This window comes from Equus caballus, chromosome 1, assembly GCF_041296265.1.
Source record: "Equus caballus isolate H_3958 breed thoroughbred chromosome 1, TB-T2T, whole genome shotgun sequence".
Lineage (NCBI taxonomy): Eukaryota > Metazoa > Chordata > Mammalia > Perissodactyla > Equidae > Equus > Equus caballus.
Genome location: NC_091684.1, coordinates 10654282 through 10679244, shown reverse-complemented (window position 1 = coordinate 10679244; position 24963 = coordinate 10654282). Strand labels below are relative to the sequence as shown.

Here is a 24963-nt window from a genome sequence, read left to right as displayed (position 1 = left end):
AGTTTTCTTAATTTGTAGTTATATTTATCTCTGTGTGCCATGGACATTTTTCTCACTTTCTCTCCTTAAATAAATTATGAGCTTTTTCTAACAGCAGGAGATGTCTTTATTTGTGAATCCCCAGCACTTAACATGGTATTTGGTACACAAATATCAAGTGAACATTGAATAACTTTCACAGTGTTAAAATACAGTGCTCATTTATTAAACTGTTGAGGATTTTGATTGTTTTAAACGTCTTTATAGTTATTTTAAACATATAACACAGTGATAGGAAGTAAGGAAACAGTGAGAAAGCTCTGGAAATCTTTAGGAATTGGTTTCTTCCAAGAAAGTTATTTTAGAAGTTTAAGAAATCAAGGAGTTGAAATCTGTTTTCTCATTGTTGCTATGAGCCAGAAATTGATAGCATTCAGATCCTCCTTTATCTTAGCAGAACTGCTTCTTGTACCTTTGATCTTTCCTCATACACTTTGGTGGTTCTTAGGGTTAATGAGATCGATGATTATTCTGGGTCTAAGTACCCACTTTTAGCACGTTGGGTAATTTACTTGCTTTTGACCTCACAATACCAGGAGCAGAGCAGTCTTTGGGAAATCAGAAAAACACTAGATATTGTAAAATTAGTTCAAGATCTGGTAATGTTTGAGTATCTGGCTCACATTTGAGGATATCTTTGTTAAGTTTCTAAAAAACTCAATAGGAAGATAAGGGTGGTGACTTGAAGATGATTCAACTGGAAATGACATTGATGGTGAGTATAGAAAAGGAGGCAGTAAGCCTATGTTTTACATTGGTCTAAACTTTAGAGGAGTTGTTGACATGGGTGTGAACAATACCTCACTGGAGAGTAAAGTAAGGCAGTTAATTTTCACAGGCCCATAAATGGGTGGCAGTCTAAGGGACAAGTATTTACTAAATGTCTGCTAGGCTATGAAATAACATGTTTGAGTTAATCTTCACAGCAACTAGAAGTAAGAGCTTGTGAACAATGCCATGCTGGCAAAGCCATGTTTGGGTTAAGGTAAAGCAGTTCAAGGTATTTTTGTTATTTTTCCTTTTTCTCCCAAAGCCCCCCGCTACATAGTTGTGTATTTTTAGTTGTGGATCCTTCTGGTAGTGGCATGTGGGATGCTGCCTCAGCATGGCTTGATGAGCAGTGCCATGTCCACACCCAGGATTCAGACTGGCGAAAGCCTGGGCTGCCAAAGCAGAGCACGAGAACTTAACCACTTGGCCACGGGGCCGGCCCCCAATTCAAGGTATTTTTAAAGGTGAAAGTCTGTTTGTGACTAGAAAGGGACTTCAAAAGGCTTAGCTCTAGAAATCAGCCTGGAAAAGAGAGGATGGGCAACAGTGAAGAGTGGGGTTTTACGGCCATTGCTGTGATTAAAATCTGAGCTTTGGCATCTAGAATGTTAGCAGTTTCTGTTAGTGATTAAAGAACTTGGGTGCTGAGTTGCAGAAAACAGTGTTAAAGTAACCAGAGGAGAAAACCTGCTTCTGAAGATACTGAGGATGTCAGAAGGTGGAATCTCAGATTTTCTAAGTGCCCTTTTGAGGACATCATATATTATATAGACCAGGAAACTTAAACCGAGAGTTGTCACACATTGCTTTTTCTGCTCACTTGCTCCCAGATGAATAGAGTTCCCCTTAAGGACAATTCACGTGTTTGGAAAACGAAGGAAACTGGATCAAAGTGAATTGAAAGTGCTTAAGAGAAGAACAGAATGAACAGCCCCCATAATGGGAAGATTTAGCTGAGTGTGAAATTAGAACTGGGTGCTGGGCACCTCCTATAATCTATGTAGGAGTCAGCAGACCTAGGTGAGGCAAGAGTCCTATGAGATGCCCAAGGCCCTGAGTGGCAGAAATGATAGAACCAGTAAGGTGGGGTCAGTCAAGCATCTCACCCCAAGTTCAAGGCAGAGTGACTGTTCTACCATGAAGGGTTACTCGCCAACCTCATTGCGTTTCTTCTGAGGATCAGAATGATGACAGCTGTGGCTGCACTTCCTGAGTGATGCAGACTATGTGACTTAACAAATCTAATGTAATAGTGATTTAAATCAAGTTTAACAATAAATCAAACAGAAGTGACCTGAGCCCCTTCAGGTTATGTGTTTGTATGTGAGAGAAAATGGGCCACAAATGTCTCTTGGGAATGGGGTTACTTTTTGGCTCACCTGTTGTCTCCTGTAATTATTGGAATGACACCAAAGATCAGGTCAGTCTAAATATGGGGACTAGTATCCAACAAAGCAAAGAAAAGTTTGAGTTCTTTCCCTCCCCAGAGTTCTTAGCATATTTAGCTTTTTGCTTAAATCAGCTGAGGTTGGAGTAGAGGGAGAGGAGGTAAAATGGGACACAGAAGGGCAGAGCTGCCCCGTGTCAGTTAGCAAGGCGTTTTAAGTTCCAAGCAGCTGCCTGCTCAGGCTCAATAAATGAACTTCTAAATTTCTGCCCAAAGCTCTATATCTTCATTGCTGACACCATTGTTGACACAAGTGACCAAAAATCAATCTACAGATTTAAAATGGGATGAGTTTATTATACGAGTTGGTTCTGAAGACTACAGCCCGGGAGAACGGCTTCCACCAGGGAAGGAAGCACTCAGGAGAAGCAAGGTGTACAGCATTGTTATATACCGTTTGGAACAAGGAACATACATCAAATGTGACAGGAATACTTTTTTTTCTTTTTAGTACAGTCATGGTGTTTTGCTACATACAGAAGGACATTAGTCACAAGATATACATAGCAGGTCAATCTGACCCTGGTTTCTGGGAAGGAATGCTTATCTTTAAAGAAACGCTGATATGGATGGGTGGCATTCATTCCTATCTTTAAAGGCAAGATTGTTTGCTTTGGGATACTGTAAATGTTTAAAGCAGATGTACAAAGCATGATTGACAGGCCATATGAGGCCATTGTGGAAAAACAAGGTCAGGCCAAATCAATTTTAAAACAAAATGGCTTCCTCATATATCTCTCTATATATTAAGTTTTCTTAATTACTTTTCATTTATTCCATCACCATTTATTTGGGCTTTGGGCACTCCATGACTCAGCAGCCACAGTCATATTGCCTTTCAGCTGAGGAGCTAGGGCTTACCCCACTGTCATGGTAACATTCCTTCTTCCTCCCTCCTGAAAGAGCAACGACCAAGGTATCACTTGAGCAGCTTGTTTCAGTACTGCCTCTCACCACTCAGCCTCGAAAGATTCAACAGGTAGGACACTGGGGAACCCTTGCCATCCCCCACTTGGATGAGAGCATTTGCTTTCAGATCCTGGGGAGTCTCCTCATATCCCCTAACCTGGCCCGCAGAGTCCTTTTGTCCTTCCTCTTCCAAAAAGCAATGTCTCTCCCTGTATTTAATCTTCATTACCTTCATCACCAAAACTGTCAAGAACTGTGTAGGGTCTGAGATTTTACCCTATTCACAGGCTAGTAAGCTCAAGGTGGTTACTTTTCATGGTTGCTGGCAGAAGACATGAGACTACTAGGTCAGAGAAAAAGACTTTATTACTCAAAGCAAAACAGTTGCCAGAGCTTCATACTGGATTGTGTCACTTTCCCATTCCCCTCAAGTCCCATAGGGAAGACATAAGGGGCCCATGATGGATGCCTGTACGCACAGAGGGTTGCATAACAAAACAGGAACACTGAACTTGCAGTATTCAGTATTTTTGGGAAGTATAGAGAAGCAAGCTTGCTCTGTGTCTGGAGAAAGACATTACTCTATCTTGTAAGGTTGCTCAGTCCAACATAACCCTGAGAAATGACTCAGATAAAGAGCAGTCAGGGCCTTGTAATCTTGGCATACCCAACAAGACTATGAGGGACACTAAGGGCACAGAGCAGATTGCTTCTCCCAACACGTACAACTCTATAGATTTAGAGTCAGTGATATCTAACAAAACTACATATGCATTTACCTTTTGACTCTGCCATCCTATTTCTAAGAATATACTGAAGATACATGTCAAATAATACAGAAGTATTTATGCCTAAGGTTATTCATATTGGAATTGTTTGTAATTTTAAAATATTGGAAACTTAACTGTCCATACAGAGAATGGTTGAATAAAATATGGTACATCCACACAATAGAGTATTGTGTTGCCACAAAATAGAATGAAGTAAGAGTGATTTCCAGGATATATTGTTAAGTAGGAAAAAAGCAAAGTGCGAAAGGGAATTTATACTATGCCATCTTTTTTATAAGGAGGAGGAAATAAAATATACATGTGCCTATTTTTGCAAAAAGAAATACAGGAAAGATAAAAACTTGATTGTTACCTATAGGAATTGGGTGGGAATGGAGTAGACAGGATTGGGGAGAACCAAAAAATACTCAAAAACATAATGAAAATTTACAAGGATGGGGGGGCGGGCCAAGCAACTTCTCAATGCAATATTTTGGCTATATACCCTCATGCTTAAGATTAAAAAGAGGTATATGTAACTTTAGTTGGTAGGTTTTTCTCAGTGGCATGCAATAGTGATTTAAAAATTATTCTGTGTATTTCAGAACTGAGCAAATAAGTATATATTTTGAGGATAATAAGAACCAGGTTTCTCACTGATAGAGAAAGTTACAAATATGGAAAGGAGAAACTCTAAAATGAGCCCTGTGCTGTTGGATTAGAATTGAAGGTTCACTGGTGTGAACTCATGATGGGTGGATGGATGGATGAATAATAAATAAGCATTTTCCAGTTCTCTCTGCTGAGATAGTAGGAAGCAATGACACATGATTAACAATGAGCACACTTAATGCCCAGATCTTGATTTCTAAATACCATTCTCCACTAAAAGGAACCAGAGCTTCTTGGAGAAATGGCTGATTCCAGGGCTAGGGCAGGGAAAGGACATTTATAAATCACTTGGAAACATATTGGTGTGCCATAAAGTAAAGAAATGCTGACAAGAACGATGAGGCATGACAAAAGGTCACAGGAGTCAGCTTGAAGGGCCTTCCACTTTACAAATCTGAGACTATTTCAGCAGCAAATACTCATAGTAACAGATTATAATCCACTGAATAAAATAATCTATAAATTTATTTTGACTAACAATAATTAAATAAGTCTTCCTTTCAGTTGAATCCTAATTAACAAATGTAGCAGAAAGGATAGAGTTAGGAAATCACCATTTGACAATCATCACAGCTATATAGGCATACCTTGGAGATATTGCAGGTTTGGTTGCAGACCACCACATTAAAGTGAATACTGCAATAAAGCAAGTCACACAAATCTTTTGGTTTCCCAGTGCACATGTACAGTCTATTAAGTGTGCAATAGCATTATGCCTAAAAAACCCAATACATACTTTAATTTAAAAATATTCCTAAAAAATGCTAACCATCATCTAAGGCTCAGCAAGGCATAATCTTTTTGCTGTGGAGGATCCTGCCTTGATGGTGCTGGCGCTGACTGATCAGGGTGGTTGTTGAAGGTTGGGGTAGTTGTGGCAATTTCTTAAAATAAGACAGCAATGAAGTTTGCCGCATTGATTGACTCTTCCTTTCATGAATGATTTCTCTGTAGCATGCAATGCTGTTTGATAGCATTTTACCCACAGTAGACCTTGTTTCAAAATTTGAGTCAATTTTCTCAAACCCTGCCACTGCTTTATCAACTAAGTCTATGCAATACTCCAAATCCTTTGTTGTCATTTCAACAATCTTCACAGCATTTTCAACAGGAGTAGATTCTATCTCAAGAAACCACTTTCTTTGCTCATCTATAAGAAGCAACTCATTCATTTAAGATTTACTGTAAGACTGCAGCAGTTCAGTCATACTTCAGGCTCCACTTCTACTTCTAGTTCTCTCGCTGTTTCCGCCACATCTGCAGTTCTTCCTCCAATAAAGCCTTGAACCCCTCAAAGTCATCCATGAGAGTTGGACTCAACTTCTTCCAAACTCCTGTTAATATTGATATTTTGACCTCTTCCTATGAATCACCAGTGTTCTTAATGGCACCTAGAATGGTGAATTTTTTCTAGAAGGTTTTCGATTTACTTTGCCCAGATCCATCAGGGGAATTGCTATTATGACAGCTATAGCCTTATGAAATGTATTTCTTAAATAGTAAGACTTGAAAGTCAAAATTACTCCTTGATCCACGGGCTGCAGAATGGATGTTGTGTTAGCAGGCATGAAAACATTAATTTCATTGTACTTCTCCATCAGAGCTCTTGGGTGACCAGATACATTGTCAATGAGCAGTAATATTTTGAATCTTTTTTCTGAGCAACAGGTCTCAGCAGTGGGTTTAAAATGTTCAGTAAACCAGGGGCTGACCCAGTGGCATAGTGGTTGGGTTCACATGCTCCACTTTGGCAGCCTGGGGCTCACAGGTTTGGATCCTGGGCATAGACCTACACACTGCTCATTAAGCCATGCTATGGCAGCATCCCACATACAAAATAGAGGAAGATTGGCACAGATGTTAGCTCAGCAACAATCTTCCTCAAGTAAAAAGAGGAAGATTGGCAACAGGTGTTAGCTCAGTGACACTCTTCCTCACTAAAAAAAAAAAAAAAAAATTCAGTAAACCATGTTGTAAACCAATGTGCTGTCATCCAGGCTTTGTTGTTCCATTTATAGACCACAGGCAGAGTAGGTTTAGCATAATTCTTAATGGCCCTAGGATTTTCAGAATGGTAAATGAGCACTGGCTTCAAATTAGTCACCAGCTGCATTAGCCCTTAACAAGAGTCAGCCTTTCCTTTGAAGGCACACATTGACTTTTCCCCCTAGCTATGAAAATCCTAGATGGCATCTTCCAATATAAGGCTGTTTCATCTACACTGAAAATCTGCTGTTTAGTGTAGCCAGCTTCACTACTTATCTTAGCTAGACCTTCTGGATAACTTGCCGCAGCTTCTATATCAGCACCTGCTGCTTCACCTTGGACTTTTATGTTGTGGAGATAGCTTCTTAAACCTCATGAACCAACCTCTGCTAGCTTCAAACTTTTCTTCTGAGTTAGGGCCTTGCTCTGGATTAGGCTTTGGCTCAAGGGCATGGTATGGCTAGTTTGATCTTCTTTCCAGATCACTAAAACTTTCTCCATATCAGCAATAAGGCTGTTTTGTATCATTCATGTGTTCATTTGAGTAGCACTTTTAGTTTCCTCCAAGAACTTTTCCCTTGTATTCACAACTTGGTTAACTGTTTGGTGCAAGAGGCCTAGCTTCTGGCCTATCTCCAGTGTCAATAGGCCTTCCTTACTAAGCTTAGTCATTTCTAGCTTTTGATTTAAAGTGAGAGTTATGCAACTCTTCCTTTCACTTGGATACCTCGAGGCTATTGTAGGGTTATTAACTGGACTAACTTTAATATTTTTGTGTGTCAGGGAATAGGGAGGCCCAAGGAGAACAGAGATGGGGGAATGGCTGGTTGGTGGAACAGTCAGAACACACACAACATTTATTAAGTTTGCCATCTTATATAGGCGCAGTTTGTGGTGCCCCAAAACCATTACAATAGCAGCATCAAAGATCACTGATCACAGATCACCATAACAAATATAATAATAATAATAAAGTTTGAAATGTTGCGAGAATTAAAAATGTGACACAGAGACACAAAGTGAGCAAATGTCGTTGATAGACTTGTTCAATGCAGGGTTGCCACAAACCTTCAATTTGTAAAAAAAAAAAAAAAAAAACCCAAAAGACAAAAAACTGTATTACCTGTGAAGCATAACAAAGTGAAGCACAATAAAACAAGATATGCATATAATTGATCAGACAAGAAAGTGGTGAGAATTTCATGAGAAACAGGATATTTCCATGGTCTCCAGGTATCTCTCCACAAGATATTAATGACAAAGGGAAAAATAGTAATTTGAATCACAGTTGAGAAACCTGGCAGACACCACCTTAATCAACTGATTAATGTTAACATCACCAATAATGGGGAAAACCAACATTGCGTTTCATTTAAGAAGAATACATCATTGTTGTGGTACTCTTACTAGAAAAAAAAAAATACGTAACCTAAATCTAATCTTGAGGAAACATCAGACACACTCAAAATGAGACACTCTCTACAAAATAATTGGTGTGTACAAACAATAGGAAAAGCTAGCAAGGCAGCTGCATATAAGATTAATATACAAAAGTCAGTTGCATTTCCTTACAAGAACAGGAAGTAGAAAACATAACTGGTGAGACAACATAATTTACAATATTATCACAGAATATTAAGTAGGAATTAAAGTTTTTAAAAAGGAATCCATGGCATCTATAGGAGAAATTATAAAAGTTTATTAGGAGATAAGTAATTGGACCTTAATGTTGTAAATAGAGTTACAGGTTCAATAAAATTCCAATCAAAATTACAAAGAGATTTTAATGAAATGTGATGATTTTAAAATCTATATGCACAGACAAGACATTTCTGCATAAGAAGATCAGGGAGAAGACTTGTCCTACCACTATCAGAACTTATTATGAAGCTACAGTGATTGAGATAGTGTGGCGTTGGTGCTGGGACACACTAACCAATGGAATAAAATAGACCCAAAACATATGCATAGGTGACAGAAGTAACAAGTCAGATCAGTAGGGAAAGGAGAGACTGTTCAATAAATGATGCTGAAAAAATGGTTACCCATATGGGAAATGTTGAAATGTTCCTACCTTGCACTGAATTTAAAACCTCAAAATGGATTAAGGACTTAATTATAAAAAAATTAAAACACTTAACAGAAAACATAGGTATCTTTTAGACACTGGGAAATGTTTTCTAATAAGGCATAAGAAAACATTAACTATAAAATTAAAGATTGATACATCTATTTATTTAAAATTAAGTAAGTAGTGCCTAACAGACCAAGCCTCCAATAAGCAAAAACTATAAACCTTGGACAAAATATAAGAGCAACTGAAAGCAGGTAGACATTGGAGAGAGGTCAACATTTGGATGAAGGGAACAGTACTAGGTGAGTTTTCCATTTTTATGGCTTTTAGCCTAAGGGCAGGTCACGACTATGCCATACGAGGTGGCTAAAAATCTGTAATCTTAATGATGTGAAGAACCAGAGGAGAGGCTTTTGGGGAAATATCCACTTCAAAATGGCTTCTTGGGAAGGAAATCCCAGAAAGAAGAAAGCCAGAGACGGGTAGCCCCAAATTCTGTGTATAAATTTTGTTTAAATCTCTGACTGACCTGAGTCATGCATGCAGAGGAGACAGTTCAGCTAAAACTAAAAGAATCAAATTGAAATTTGAACTGCTGCTCTATGCAGGTGAGGCAGAGCATGTTTGCAGTTTTAGTTATGCCTACTTAACTGTCTAGAACATAAAAGAATCTAGACTCTCTACAGTATATCATCCACAATGTTGAGGATATAATCCAAAATTACTAGACATACAAAGAAACAGGAAAAATGTGACTCATTCTTAAGAGAAAAGACAAAGGAGAAAAGTGAGAAGACAAGTAATGTAGTGGGAGAAAATATTCACACTATACACAACTGACAAAGAATTAGTATCAAGACAGATAAAGAACTCCAATAATAGGAAAAGCACAATCACCCAAGAGAAAAATGTCAAAATACATCAACATTGGGGCCAGCCTGGGGGCGCAGCAGTTAAGTTCACACGTTCTGCTTTGGCAGCCTGGGGTTTGCTGGTTCAGATGCCGGGTGTGGACCTATGCACTGCTTATCAAGCCATGCTGTGGCAGGTGTCCCACATATAAAATAGAGGAAGATGGGCACAGATGTTAGCTCAGGGCCAATCTTCCTCAGCAAAAAGAGGAGGATTGGCAGTGAATGTTAGCTCAGGGCTAATCTTCCTCAAAAAAATAAAAAATAAAAAAAATCAACATGCATTTCATAGAAGAGTACATACTCATGGCCAAAAAACTGAACAAACAGATATTCAATCTCATTAGTAGTCAGGAAAATGCAAATCAAGACTACAAAGAGTTATTTTATGTCCATTCAATTCCTAAAAGTCAATATCAAATGTTAGAGAAGATACAGATCCACTGGCTTTCTTATAAAATGCTAACAGGAATATACACTGATGCAATCATTTTGAAAACAGTTTGGCATTATCTTCTAAACTGCAAATGTCTAGCAAAAGTCTACCTAGATATATACTCAGTAAATGTTGCATATATACAACTGGGGTCATACACAAGAATGTTCATAGCACCATTCACAATAGCAAAATATTGAAACAACTCTAATGCCCATCAATAGAATGAATAAACTATGATATATTTATCATATTGAAATACTATTCACTAGTCAAAATGAATGAGCTACATCAATATACAATACTATCGGTGATTCTTAGCAATATAATAATAAGTGGAAAAAATTATGCCCCAGAAGATCACAAATAGTATGATGACATTTTTATAATTTAAAAAACTCCTAAAAATAAATAATATAGTTTTCAGGATAAGATACAAAAAAGAGGTGAACATGGGATTCCAAAAGATGGTTACCTTGGGTTGGATAGATATCCATAAGTTTCATGTGGAAATATTAATGTATTTGACTATGTGGTACTATCCAAGACCACTATTCAAGACCACTGCATGTTAAATGTATTAGCCATCTAAAATCAAAAAAATTCTGAATTTCAAAACACATCTGGATACAGTGGTTCCACTTAAAACACTGTCAATTAGTAACGGCCTAGAATGAAAAGGGCAATGAAAATGGAGATAGATTTTGAAGGGAAAATGAAATTTGCAAATTGAACTGGATTTGGGGGTGAAGGAAAGGGAAGAATCAAGGATGATTCCTAGGTTAGCTGGTTGGATGGTACTGTTTTTTATTAAAATGAGGAAGGGGAAAGTAGACTACATAGGTTTAGGAAGGTAATCTAATTGATCTGGGAGCAATAAATATTTAAATCTGTAACAGCTGCAGTTAGATTGAAATTGATGTAATTTCCAGATACCACTGCCTTATCTATTCCTTCCTAGCTGCACTTCTCCAGAAGGTGCCTGTCTATCTCTGACTCATCTTCCTTCTCAGGACATCTCTGCTCCCTAATTCCTGGCCCAGTTGCTCCTTCTTTTCCATACAGATTCTCTTGGTGGGAAATGGGTTCTCCCTAACCCCTTCCACAGTTACCCACTCTGTTGTTCCTACCAGGCTTCTGACACAGAAAGTTTTTGGCAGACTCAATTCACCAAACCTATACTGAGCTCAGAGAGAACACTGGGAACCACGATAGGTGCTGGCCTGGGAGAAAGATCCCTGATAACACGGGGTGATGGAGATGAGAATCTATACAAAATTCAGGAGAATTTTTCCCACATCACTATTTTCTCACCCCAAGTTGTACCGAGCACCCAGTTCTGGCCCTACTGTATGCAGGAACAAGTAGACCACAGAAATCAGGCACACAGAACATTCATCATAAAAGAATGACTTCTGAGGGTCCCAAGCTGGGGTGAGAGGAGCTTGAAGTACAGCCAAGAGTAGCTCCCTTCCCAACAGGGTAAAGTGGGCAGCTCTGGGGCTGGGGGAAGAAGGGAGTGTGTCGAGCAGGACATACACTCACATACCCAAGCAGTCTGGGCCCCATTATTAGAGCAAAATCCACCCACATAGACTCAATATTCTGTCTTAGTACTAAATGCAATGTTACCACGTTGGCATCCTGCTGATGCAAGAGAACCACACATTCAGTAAACAGCTCATCATACTATAGTCCTTTTCTGGCCTCAGGTGAGACTGAGCTCTGTGAAGAAAGCTTTAGAAACTCAATGGCATATTCTAATCATGGCTGGATGCCAACATCACATGATTATTTTTTAACCTGTCCTTTAAAAAGCACATCTTTTCTTAGATAGTGGACATCTGAACTTGAAGGCACAATGGTTCATTTTGGAATTCTGAAATATAAAACAATGTTTTGATAAAAAATTTTAAAAATCCTTTTTCCTAAAATAGGTTGTTAAAAAAGACAACTGGTCCCAGATGGGCTCACTGGTGAATTCTATCACACATTTAAGGGAGAAATTATACGAATTCTCTTCAATCTCTTCCAGAAGATAAAAGCAGAGGGAATACTTCCTAACTCATTCTAAGAGACCAGCATTACCCTAATACCAAAAGCAGACAAAGACATTACAGACATTACAAGAAAAGAACGTGTGTTTTTTCATGAACACATGCAAAAATCCTCAACAAAATATTAGCAAATTGAATCCAACAATGTATAAAAAGAATTTATACACCACGAATAAGTGGGATTTATTCCAGGCATGCAAAACTGGTTCAACATTTGAAAATCAATTAATGTAATCCATCATATCCACAGGTTAAAGAGGAAAAGTCACATAATCATATCAATAGATGCAGAAAAAGCATTTGACAAAATCCAACACCCATTCATGATAAAAACTCGTAGCAAACTAGGACTAGAGAGGAACTTCCACAACTTGATAAAGAACATCTACAAAAAAGCTACAGCTAACCTCATACCAAGTGATAAACTTGAAACTTTCCCACTAAGATCAGCAACAAAGCAAAGATGTCCCCTCTCACCAATCCTTTTCAACATCATACTGCAAGTTCTAGCTAATGCAGTAAGACAAAGGAAATAAAAGGCATATAGATTGAGAAGGAAGAAATAAAACTGTCTTTGACTGCAGATGATATGATTGTCTATGTAGAAAATCCAAAGGAATCACCCCAAACTCCTGAAACTAGTAAGCCATTATAGCAAGGTTGCAGGATACACAGTTAACATAGAGAAGTCAATTGCTTTGTTAATACTGGTAATGAACAATGGAATTGGAAATTTAAAACATAATACCATTTACGTTAGCACCCACAAAAATGAAATACTTGGTATAAGTCTAATAAAATATGTACAAGATCGATATGAGGAAAACTACAAAACTCTGATTAAAGAAATCAAAGAAGAATTAAACAAAAAGAGATATTTCATGTTCATGGATAGGAAGCCTTAATATTGTCAAAATGTCAATTCTTCCCAACTTGATCTATAGATTTAACACAATCCCAATCAAAATTCCAGCAAGTTATTTTGTGGATCTTGACAAACTGACTCTAAAGTTTAAATGGAGAGGCAGAAGACCCAGAAGAGCCAAGACAGTACTGAAGGAGATTACAAGGTCAGAGGACTGACACTACCCAACTTACCGTAACACTACAGTAATCAAGACAGTGTATTGGCAAGAGTAGACAAAGAGATCAATGGACAGAATAGAGAGCCCAGAAATAGACCCATACAGACATAGTTAACTGATCTCTGATAAAGGAGCAAAGGCAACGCAATGGAGAAAAGATAGTCTTTTCAACAAATGGAGCTGGAACAACAGGATATCCATATGTTAAAATATATATATATATATATATATATATATATATATATATATATATCTTTTGCAAAAATTAAAGTAAAATGAATCATGGATCTAAATGTAAAATGCAAAATTATAAAACTTACAGAGGATAACATAGGAGAAAATCTAGATGACTTTGGCTTGGTGATGACATTTTAGATACAACTTTGAAGACATGATCCATGAAAGAAGTAATCAGGAAGCTGGACTTCACTAAAATGACAAACTTCTGCTCTGTGAAAGACACTGTCAAGAGAATGAGAAGACAAGCCATAGACTGGTAGGAACTATTTGCAAAAGACTTATAAAGGACTGTGATCCCAACTACACAGAGAAGACTTAAAACTCAACAATAAGAAAATGAACAACCCAATTTAAAAATGGGCAAAAAAGGGGGTTGGCCCAGTAGTGTAGTAGTTAAGTTCCTGTGCTCTGCTTCAGCAGCCCAGGGTTCACAGGTTGAGATTTCAGGTACAGACCTACACACCACTCATCAAGTAATGCTCTGGTGGCATCCCACAGACAAAATAGAGGAAGATTGGCACAGATGTTAGCTCAGGGCCAGTCTTCCTCAGCAAAAAGAGGTGGACTGGCAGCAGATGTTAGCTCAGGGCTAATCTTCCTCAAAAAATAAAAAAAAAAAAAACCATGAGATACTACTACACACCTATTATAATGGTTAAAACCTAATACACTGACAACACCAAGTGCTGGGCAAGGATGTAAAGTAACAGGAACTCTCACTCATTGTGGGAAGGCAAAGTGGTACAGCCACTTTGGAAGACAGTTTGGCAGTTTCTTACAAAACTAAACATACTATAAGATCCAGCAGTCATGCTCCTCTGTATTTACCCAAATAAGCTGAAAACTTATGTCCACACAAAAGTCTGCACACAGATGTTTCTGGCAGCTTTATTCATAATTGTCAAATCTTGGAAGCAATCAAGTCGTCTTTCAGGAGGTGAATGGATAAACTGTGGTTCATCAGTCAATGGAATGTTAGCGAAAAAATATGATCAAGCCATGAAAAAACATGGTGGAACCCTAAATACATATTACCGAGAGAAGCAAATCCGAAAAGGCTGTATTATTCCAACTGTATTACATTTTAGAAAAGGCAAAACTGTGGACAGTTAAAGGATCAGCAGTTGCCAAGGGCTAGTTAGGTGATAGGAGTGAACAGGTAGAGCAGAGGATTTCTAGGGCAGTGAAACTACTCTGTATGACACTAGAATGGTGAATACACATCATTATACATTTGTCAAAATTCACAGAATGTATAACACGAAGAGTGAACCCAATGTAAACTATGGGCTTTGGGTGATAATGACGTGTTGGTTCATTGATTGTAACATATGTACCACTCTAGTGGGGGATGTTGATAGTAGGGGAGACGGGGGGCGGGGGGGGGGGCGGAGGCAGAGGTATACGGGAACTCTGTATCTTCCACTCAATTTAGCTGTGAACCTAAAACATTTCTAAAAAATAATCTGAAAAAAAAAAAGGTTGCCTGGGGAAGGGGGAGGAAATGGATGTGAGTGTGGAGGATGGCACATAAAAGGGAATAATAAATTAAGGAAAGGGATCTTGCACTCGACCAATGACAATGAAATGTCATGCAGCGAAGAGTATGTTTACCACAACGCTCTGAGAGAAAGAAAGAATGTATGCGTATGTGCTCTGTAATCACAAATTATATCAGATTTAACATTGGGTTATTGGTTGTATTTTGCCCCAGTATACATTGATTCTAACCTCACTTGTTCACCACATTTTGAACATAACCCCTTATGACTAAGAAGTAATCCCCTAAAATAAGGTGAAAGCTAGAATCTGGTCAATTTTTTCTGCACCACATCCCCACAAGAGGAATTTGTTTAATACCTCTCGACAGCTTAGTATTCCTTTTTTTAACACGAAAATACCTACCGTCCTCTGTATAAATACACTGGAATTGAGGTCTAGGGATGTTCTTTTCCCAGCCTTATTTCCTCACACTTGCTGAGACTCGTTAGGGGGCAACAACTATTATTTACTTTGCCCTTCCACTTATCACATCTAGGAGGGGCAGCGGACTGCGGTTGTTGGATTGTCAGCTCCACTTCCTATTTGATTTCCACTAACTGACATTCCAAAGAGCGCTGGAGGAAGAAGCTCAAAGTCTGTTCTGGGATTTTCCAGGGCAGGGTACTTCATCGTAACAAAACCGAGACGCAAATCCTAACGGCTTGCAAGTTTCCTCCAGGAAGGATGATTCTAACTGAAGATTAAGTCCACCTCTTGCACGCTTCGAGAAACGCCCAGGAGTTAGGAAATGCATCTCCGTGGTCTCCCCATCCTAGAGGGCTCGCCTCAGAGACGTCGGCACCAGCAGTTCAGGAGACCACGCATCGTTTTTAAATCCCAACACTCCCTATTTCTCCACCGCGGCGCCAGGCGGCGCAGCAGGGCGGTAGGAACACTGCGCGTGCGCAGCGGGCGGACGGTTGCGGAGACAGTGTCGCCGGTCACCTTCTGTTTCCCTGGGCAGCATGAAGACCGGCGAGGACGCCAGAGGAGAGGGCAGTACGGGGCCGCAGAAGCTAGGACTCTGCGTCCTCTGCGGCCTGCCCGCAGCAGGAAAATCGACCTTCGCACGGGCCCTCAGCCACCGGCTACAGCAAGAGCGAGGCTGGGCCGTGTGCGTCGTCGCCTATGATGACGTCATGCCAGACGCGTTCCTCCGGGAGGCGAGCGCACGGCCATTGGTCAGTACGGAGGGCGCGGGGCCTAGGCTGAAGGCGCAGAAGGAAATGTACACGCTCCGCTCTAGGCTAGGCGTTACCTGCTGTGAGAGGTGGAACCCTGGTACAACCCCAGGCAGGAATGCGGGGAAAGTGGAGTTGGGTTAACATAGAATGAGTTGACTCCATCATAGACTAATTCACTGAGAGGTATATATATATATATTTAGGGCATATATGTATTGTATATTCTATACAGTGGAGTCCTAAGACTGGGTTAAGTTCTGAAGGCAGAGTGTAACGTGGAAATCCCCTGTAGTCAGATATACTCTTGAAAATCCTTTGGGAAGGTTGTTTTTAGGAGGCGGACAGAATCTCTCTAAAATTCCAACGCAGCCAGTTTAACATCCAGCCACGGGTGAATCCAGGTTTTGTGGGACTTGAAGTTTATACACTTTGGAGAACCCTTTTTAAGGAAAAGAATACAGGATTATAAGTAACAAAATTGCTAGGGCCCGTCCCACAGTGATAGAAAGAGGCTGTATAAATGAAGAGCCTGGCGGCCGAAGCTCCATTCAGGGTAAACCTGCCTCTGCCGGCATAGGAAAAGATGGCTGTTTCTTAGTTGACCACCAGATGAAGTAATGGGCTTGTATTTAGGGACCAGCTTGTATGTTCCAAGTACATACATTTCTTTAAGGCCTCAAGTCCTACTTGGCACAGTGAGATGCCTCCCCTTGGAGAAGCAAATGAAAACTGAGACCTCTGAGGGAAGAGTAGAATCTTGTCTCCCATGTCCTGCTCACTCTAGAGCAAATACTCTTTGATTGGAATATTTTAAAAATGTTAAATAGTTATTTTTGTCGTTTAGTGCCGAGTGTAGATGAATTCATACAGATAAAATGCAAATATGTGATTCCACTCTATAAGTATATATGTGCAATCGTATAGTACATTTGGTATATAGAGAAATTTTGGACCACTCCAGCAAAACTATATGCTTCCTTATTCTTAGTTAATTCTGAGGTAAATACAGGATCAGGCCGCTGAAACCACTGGATTTACTTGGATGCTAGTATTTCCACCACTCTGGAGAAAGCTGAAAGTTGTTGACAAAGGTTGTTGTATTTGCTGGGCTTTTCCCTCACTTTTATTATTATATTTTTTCCACTCTCCTCCTACAGACAAAGGCCGTGGGATTCATCTAGTCACCATGGGTGGGATGGCTCACTTTTTAGGAAGTGATCTGTGTTTCCTTTTTAGTGGGTTTAGCTGATGTGTTTGTTTTATGTGCTGTAATCTCAGTGATGTGGTAAGGCATGGACAGGCAGGAGAGGGACCCTGATCTGTCCTTGTGTTTTCCCTCCAGCCTTGACGTCATAACTGTGTCGGTGCTCTCCATGGCACCTGAGCAGCACAAGATTACTTGTATTCTCAAGCTATTTATTTTGTTTCCCTCAGTCTGCTTCCTCTATCTTTCCCTATCCCATTCCAACCCTGTTATTATACTGAGGTCTTTTCATCTTGACCCATAGACCTTTCAGCTGATTCTCTTTCTGTCCACAACTTTTCTCATTTCCAGGGCAAACGAGCCTATATCTTTGCCAGATTTTATTTTGGCTGGGTATTTACTCTGGCTCCTTTCTCCTGGTTGATAACAGCTTTTTATTCTTTCATTTATTCACTCATTTAATATACATTTCTGGAGCACCATTAGGTGCCAGACCCTCTGCTGGAGGCTGAGTATACAGTAGACTGTTGATCTAGCAGGGACATAGAGGTGTGCCAATAAATGCCTAAACAGTGTAAACTCTGCCAGAGTAGCGACCCAGTATGTGCAGAATAGGGTGTCATGATAGGCAAGGGAGGGTCTGAGCTGCCTTCTGCATGGTTGAGTGTGAGAAGACTTCACAGAGAACTAACATCATTGTTTAGGAGTTTCGCAGGCAGAGAGAACAGTATATGAAGACATGGAGGCATGAGAAAACAAGTTGTGTTTAGAGAACTCCAAATAGGTCAGTATTGTGGGCTCAGATTTTTATATGAGGCAGGGTGGCAATGAGCCATGACCACCCGACTGTCCAAAGCCTAATTTAAGTTGCAATTCTTGGTCTTTTGTAGCCATCCCAGTGGAAATTGCTTCGACAGGAACTCTTGAAGTACCTAGAATACTTCCTGATGGCTGTCATTAACGGGTGTCAGATGTCTGCCCCTCCCGACAGAACTGAAGCCATGTGGGAAGATTTTATAACCTGCTTAAAGGATCAAAATCTGATATCTTCTGCAGCGTGTGAGGCCCAGTCTTGCTACCTCTTAACAAAGACTGCTGTTTCTGGACCTTTGTTTTTGATTTTAGATGACAACTTTTATTATCAAAGTATGAGATATGAAGTCTACCAACTGGCTCGGAAATGTAATTAAATGTTTGTTTCTTACTCACAGGGATATTTATTCGCATATCAAAATCACTACTCTCTTTAGTGAGAATTTGATTGGATTTGGAGGTTTATATGGATTTACTTAATTTTCAAAGCTAGATTTCATGTTATAAATGGTTTTTCCTGCTGTAGCTGGGGTAATTTATCTAATATGTTTATTTCACATTTTGGAAAAATAGTCCACCAGTAATTTTGTGGTTTCAAATTGTTTTCAGATTCATTAGGCTTTTGCCAGGTGTTTTTAGATTGTTCTCTTGAGACCTGTTTACAGAGGAATGGCCAGAGACCACAGGCACTGCCTGCCGAGACCATCCACCTGATGGAAAGAAAGATAGAAAAGCCCAACCCTGAGAAAAATGCTTGGGAACACAACAGCCTCACCATTCAGAGTCCAGCATGTTCTCCTGAAGCCAGGTATCCTACTCAAAGCCGTCCTTCACTGGGGGCCTCCCTGAGCCAGGCACTGTGCTAAATGCTTTACTTGTATCCACGTGGTTAGTCCTTACACAAGCCTTGGAGAGAGATTATTTTCCCCTTTGTGTCAAAGAGGCAACAGTGAGAACTGAGTTTAGTTTGCCCAGAGTCACCGAGCTTGTGACAGCTGAGATGTGAACCCAGGTTGGTTTACAAACATGTACTCTTGTTAAGATTAGACTCTCCCAGAGGTCAGAGCAAGGGGACTCAGAGGGGGACATGTCTTTATACTCTTGCTAAAGTAGCATAGTCTGAGTAGTTGCCCAGGAATTTCCTTATAGAAAGAAAAAGAATGGAACGGGTACCGCATCCTAATTTTGCCTTGAACCTTGCTGGAGTCACACTGCCATGTATATGTGAGGCTTGAGGGCTGTGGCACTAAGGCCTTCATTCATGATACATGTCTGGAGAGTTCTAGAGCAGCACATTTCTTTTTTTTTTTTTATTGAGTTAATGATAGGTTACAATCTTGTGAAATTTCAGTTGTACGTTAATGTTTGTCAGTCATGTTGTAGGTGCACCACTTCACCCTTTGTGCCCACCCCCCACCCCACCTTTCCCCTGGTATCCACTAGACTCCTCTTAGTCCATAATTTTAAATTCCTCATATGAGTGGAGTCATACACAGATTATCCTTCTCTCGCTGGCTTATTTCACTTAACATAATTCCCTCAAGGTCCATCCATGTTATTGCAAATGGAATGATTTTGTTGTGTTTTACAGCTGAGTAGTATTCCATTGTATATATGTACCACATCTTCTTTATCCATTCGTCTGTTGCTGGGCACTTAGGTTGCTTCCATGTCTTGGCTATTGTAAATAATGCTAGAGCAGGACATTTCTAATAGAAATTTCACTGATGATGGAAATATTCTGTATTTACACTGTCCAATATGGTAGCTGTTAGCCACATGTGACCACTGAGCACTTGAAATACAGCCAGTACAACTGAGAACCTGAATTTTAAATTTTATTTTAGTTACTTTAAACTAAAGTAGCCTCATGTGGCTAGTGGCTATTATCAGACAGCACAGTTCCAGAGATGTATTGCCCGCATTACCTCAGCTCCTGCCTAACCATTGTCCGTAGGGGATCAGCAGTTTTTAAAAGGCTAGTTTTTAAAGCTCATTCCTCAAAATGTTTAGTTCCAAGGATACAGTTTCCATGCATTTTATAATATGTACTTTAATATGCTAACAAAAGAAGCAAAACCCAAAATTGGATTTATGTGACTATTGTTATAGAGTTTATGAAATAAGCGCCTGCTGAGGTTTCTAGTTTTATCTTGTCATAGTATCCTGAACTTTAAGCAGGCACTTAACCAGCTGATTGCTCCTTATTCTGGAATACTTAAAAGTTTCTCCTTTGGAAGTGAGTGGCTGGCTGAGGCGCTGAGAGCGGCATAAGGTCATCAATGCTCTGAGACCAGTGAGGCCAGTTCTCGCTAGAAGCAAGGAGGAGGATGCCCTTCTCTAGGGCCAGTGCCAACCCTTAGCATCATCTCAGTGTCATCTCGGGTCTTCAGAACCTGGTCACCTGTTCTCACATATCCAGAATAGTCACAGCCTGACTGTGAAGGGATTGTTTGAAGTCTGGTGGCCCTGTGTTGGAAGTTGAAAGATGACCTGACCAATGTCCCTTTCCCAGGCTTCTCTGAAATACTACTGCTACTAGCAGCAACAGCTCTTGAGCACATACCACCTACTGGGAGTGTTCTGAACACTTTATCTGTATAATCTCATTCAATCCTCGCAACAGCCCTTGAGGGTAAATATAATTATTCCCATTTTCTAGATGGGATAACCAAGGCCCACATAAGTAAAGTCGCACATTCAGGTAGTAAGTGGCAGAGCCAAGGTTTGGGCCCAGTGCGAGTTCACTCATTCCAGAACCTGGGCTCTTTTCATTGTGAGAAAGATCATCTTGAGGTAGAGAGGAACTCAGTGAGTTCACTGCCTAAATTTCTTCAGTGCTACCCTCTGTATTCTGAGTAAAATTTGAACTCTTTACCATAACGTACATGTTCTAACCCTGATTAACTCCCCAAGCTCATGTCCTACCACTTTCCCCCTTGCTGTCTTTCAACCAAGCTGGCCTTCTCTGTTCCATGAACACAAGAAGCCTGTTCTTGCCTAAGGCCTTTGCAGTTGTGTCCGCTCTACCCTTCCCCCATGGTTACGCTCCACTGGCTTCCCTGCCCACCGTGACAAACACGAAGAATGTTAGTTGGACTACCCCGTCACTCGATCATCATCACTTTGTTTACTGTCTTCACTCCCTTGTCTACTTGGCACTATCGGGAATTATTATTTTCTGCTTATTTCATTAATTTACTTTCTGTCTCTCTCTATTACATTATCAGGCTTAGAGAGGGTAGGGATCTTGCTATACCCTGAGCTTAGCACGTTGTGTCACTTATAACTATACAGTATTTTTCATGTAAGAAGATGCTCAAGGGGCCAGCCTGGTGGCGTAGTGGTTAAGTTCACATGCTCTGCTTCAGTGGCCTGGGGTTCATGGGTTCGGATCCCAGGCGCAGACTAACACACCCCTCATCAAGCCATGCTGTGGTGGTGTCCCACATGCAAAATAGAGGAGGATTGGCACAGATGTTAGCTTGGCAACGATCTTCCTCAAGCAGAAAGAGTAAGATTGGCAATGGATGTTAGCTCAGGGCCAATCTTCCTCACCAAAAAAAAAGATGCTCAATAGATATTTGTTGAATGAATGAATGAATTCCACCCTCCATGGCCCCTTGACCAGTGAGGAACTTTGCTAATCCACGTCCAGTAAATAAGCAGAAACCAGAAAATACAGACTGAGCATCCTACTTTAGGGAATAAAGTAGAGTTCTTGTAGCCTGAAGTTCAGCACTTAATGAGGGAAAAGAGAGAATGTCTTCTCAAAGCTTAGGGATATGAGTCTTAGGAAAGTAATATTTTTTAAATGAGGGAATTTTTTGGCTTATAATTTGAGCTTCTACATTTGGATTTTGCAAGTAGAAAGTAGCTTCCAAATCATTTCTTTTTCCCCCTTTTGTTTAGGGTCTTGGATTATAGCACTTTTATTCCTCTGGAATTCAATTTAGTATTCATAAACACAAGTTCTTTAAAAACAGATGTTTGATATAAGGATTTATTTTATTTCACCTTCTCTTATAGCCTGAAGTTGACTGATTTATTGCTTACTGCTTTGGAAAATCCAGTGAAATGTGTGGAGGACAATGTGGAACAAAAGGTAAGTCTTCCGTTATAGCTTTAGTATAAATGAGAAGGAACAACTTTTTGAGCTGAGTGTAAAATATCAGTAATGTGAAAAATGCTTTGTCCCTGCCTGGGCATCTCAGCAGCATTCGGCTTCTGACACCTGGATGCAGGGTGCACTGGTGGCAGCTTGCACTGGCTGGTCAAAGCCAATTGTTAAATTTTCAGAAATGTGGGAGCCTGGTGACAGTATGTTGGTAGCTTGAAATGGGCAAGATGGGAATATTTACTTCACAGAAATTGACAAACGCTAAAGATAAGTTCTTGTTTTTTTTCCTGGAGAACCCATTATGAGACATTTATCAGCACACCTCTACCTAAATGGAACCCAGTTTATAACTGGATGTATTTCTTTTAGACCCTCTCCTAGGGAAGAATGACTGGAACAGAAAAGCCACTTTAACTTTTCTTTTAGTCTCTTCAAATATGCATCGCCTACACTTTAGCCATTTCTCTTATAAAACTGTAACTTCCAATAACAATGTCTGTGTTACATAGGAAACAGACAGAATTACTTGTTCAACTAACATTCTTCATCAAGCTGATCAGACACTCCGAAGAATCGTCTCTCAGACGATGAAGGAAGCGAAAGGTACGCTGGGCACTTACAGGCCGGGTAGTCGGCCGGACTCTGCTGCTTCTCCTGTTTCCTGGACACTTGGGTGGGTTCTTAGCTTTCAGTCATAGAGTTTATATCATGTTTTCAGTCTAATATGCAACTCGGTTATAGAAAACTAAAAATTCTACCCCTGGAACTGGGTATTCATCCATCCAGTAGCTTTTTATTGAGTGGCTACTCTGGACTAGGCCTTATTCTAGACACTGAGGAGTCAGGAGGGAGCAGCACATGATAGTGAGGAGACAGACAAAAACACAAATATATGACCGTCTGCCAGTGCTCTGAAGAAAAGTAAGGTAGGGTGAGGCCGTGGAGAGTGATGGGAGGACTTATTTTTAAAAGGGGAATCAGGAAGGCTTCTCAGAGGAGATGACATTTGAGCTGGGATGTGAATGAAAGGAAGGAGCAAGCCCTGCAGAGGGAGATCATTCCAGGCGGTGGACACAACAAGTGCGGACGCCCAGAGGTAAAGTTGTTTGGTAAGTTCTAGAACAGAAAAGAGGCCATTGAGTCTGGGGTGAAGTAAGGAACAGGGAGACGTAGTCAGGGCCAGATGTAAGAGCAGCATGGACTTTGAGCAAGCTCTGTATCGTCAGTCTGAACTTAGATGAAATATGGGGTAACTGTGGGTTTATAACATAATTCCTTTAGGTTTTAAATATTGAACTCTGCTATATTTAAATTTTTATTTAAAACATAGCAGCTGCTTAACAGTTCTTTTTTTTTAAAAGATTTTATTTTTCCCTTTTTCTCCCTAAAGCCCCCTGGTATAGAGCTGTATATTTTCAGTTGTGGGTCCTTCTAACTGTGGCATGTGGGATGCCGCCTCAGCATGGCCTGATGAGCGGAGCCATGTCCGTGCCCAGGATCTGAACCGGTGTAACCCTGGGCTGCCAAAGTGGAGCGTGAGAACTTAGCCACTCGGCCCCAACATTTCTTAAGCTTTTATATGCTGAGTGCCTTATAAATATTGTTTCTAGTCTTCACAGTCCTATAAAGTAGGTGTAAATGTTACAAATGGGGAGATGGAGGTTCTGAGAGGGTCAGGTGACTGGCCCAAGGCTGAGCAGCTACTAAGTTCTTGGGCAACCTGGGCTCAGAGTCAAGTCTGAATCTGGTCTGTGCTTTCTATTAAGCTCCCCTGCATCACCAACACTTATTATTAATACGTTTACAAAAGCTTAGGACATTGGAAAAAGAAAGAATATACTAACCATATTGTGTTTTTCAAACTTTATTTACCATGAAAAATAAGGTTTTATATTGTAACCTAGTGTGTAGCCCGGTACACGAACACACGCATGCATAGAAACAAGTGTCATGAAACCCTCACATGTTCAATGAACTCTACTGTGTTCTATTTGATTCCATTTTAGAGGGACACTGATTGCAACTTGCAGCTCATTTATAGGTTACAATCCAAAGTTTGAAAAACAGAGGACGGGAACAGAAATGGCAGCATTGTTAGAACAGAAACAAAATCGTTGCAGTTCTCTCCCCACCATTTGCCTTTGTTCTGTTCTGTCTATAAAATGAAGGGAAGGGGGAATGGGGTTATGCCCAAATCACTCTTGACTTGTTTCCCACCCATTAAAAAAACAGATTGGGGCGGGGAAGGCAGGTGGTAAGGGAATTGCTACTAGCTTCTAGATCTGTGCTAAGATAAAAATAAAAATTCAGTTCTACCATCGGAAGGTGAAAATACAACCCACAGAATGTGAGAAAATATTTGCAAATCATGTATCTCATAAGGGATTTGTATCCAAAATAATTAAAGGACTCTTACCACTCAATAATAAAGACAACCCAATTTTTAAAAATGGGCAAAGGATCTGAATAGACATTTCTCCAGGGATGATATACAAATGGCCAATAACCACATGAAAACACGCTTGACATCATTAGTCATCAGGGAAATGAAAATCAAAAGCACAGTGAGATGCCACCTCACACCCATTAGGACAGCTAGAATCAAAAGTCCGAGTGTTGCTGAGGATGTGGAGAAATCAGAACCCTCATACACTGCTGGTGGGAATGTAAGAGGGTGCAGCTGCTTTGGAAAACAGCCTAGCA

At 40.2% G+C, this 24963-nt stretch overlaps 1 protein-coding gene across 5 annotated transcripts in view; it reads left to right on the top strand.

The window, feature by feature from the left end:
• The window catches only part of PSTK (phosphoseryl-tRNA kinase), a 41330-nt gene that overhangs the window by 5228 nt on the left and 11139 nt on the right, over nt 1-24963 (top strand). For 3 of the 5 annotated variants that reach the window (XM_070276074.1, XM_070276061.1, XM_023637789.2), the window contains exons 2-6: nt 15436-16120; nt 18218-18509; nt 18750-18948; nt 22170-22245; nt 22770-22863. In XM_070276074.1, the coding sequence (XP_070132175.1) occupies nt 15905-16120; nt 18218-18509; nt 18750-18948; nt 22170-22245; nt 22770-22863 (877 nt within the window). In that variant the 5' untranslated portion in view covers nt 15436-15904. Of the gene's footprint in view, nt 1-15435; nt 16121-18217; nt 18510-18749; nt 18949-22169; nt 22246-22769; nt 22934-23232; nt 23370-24963 lie in introns of all 5 variants that reach the window. The other 2 variants (XR_002806959.2, XM_023637799.2) reach the window with 2 other exon arrangements.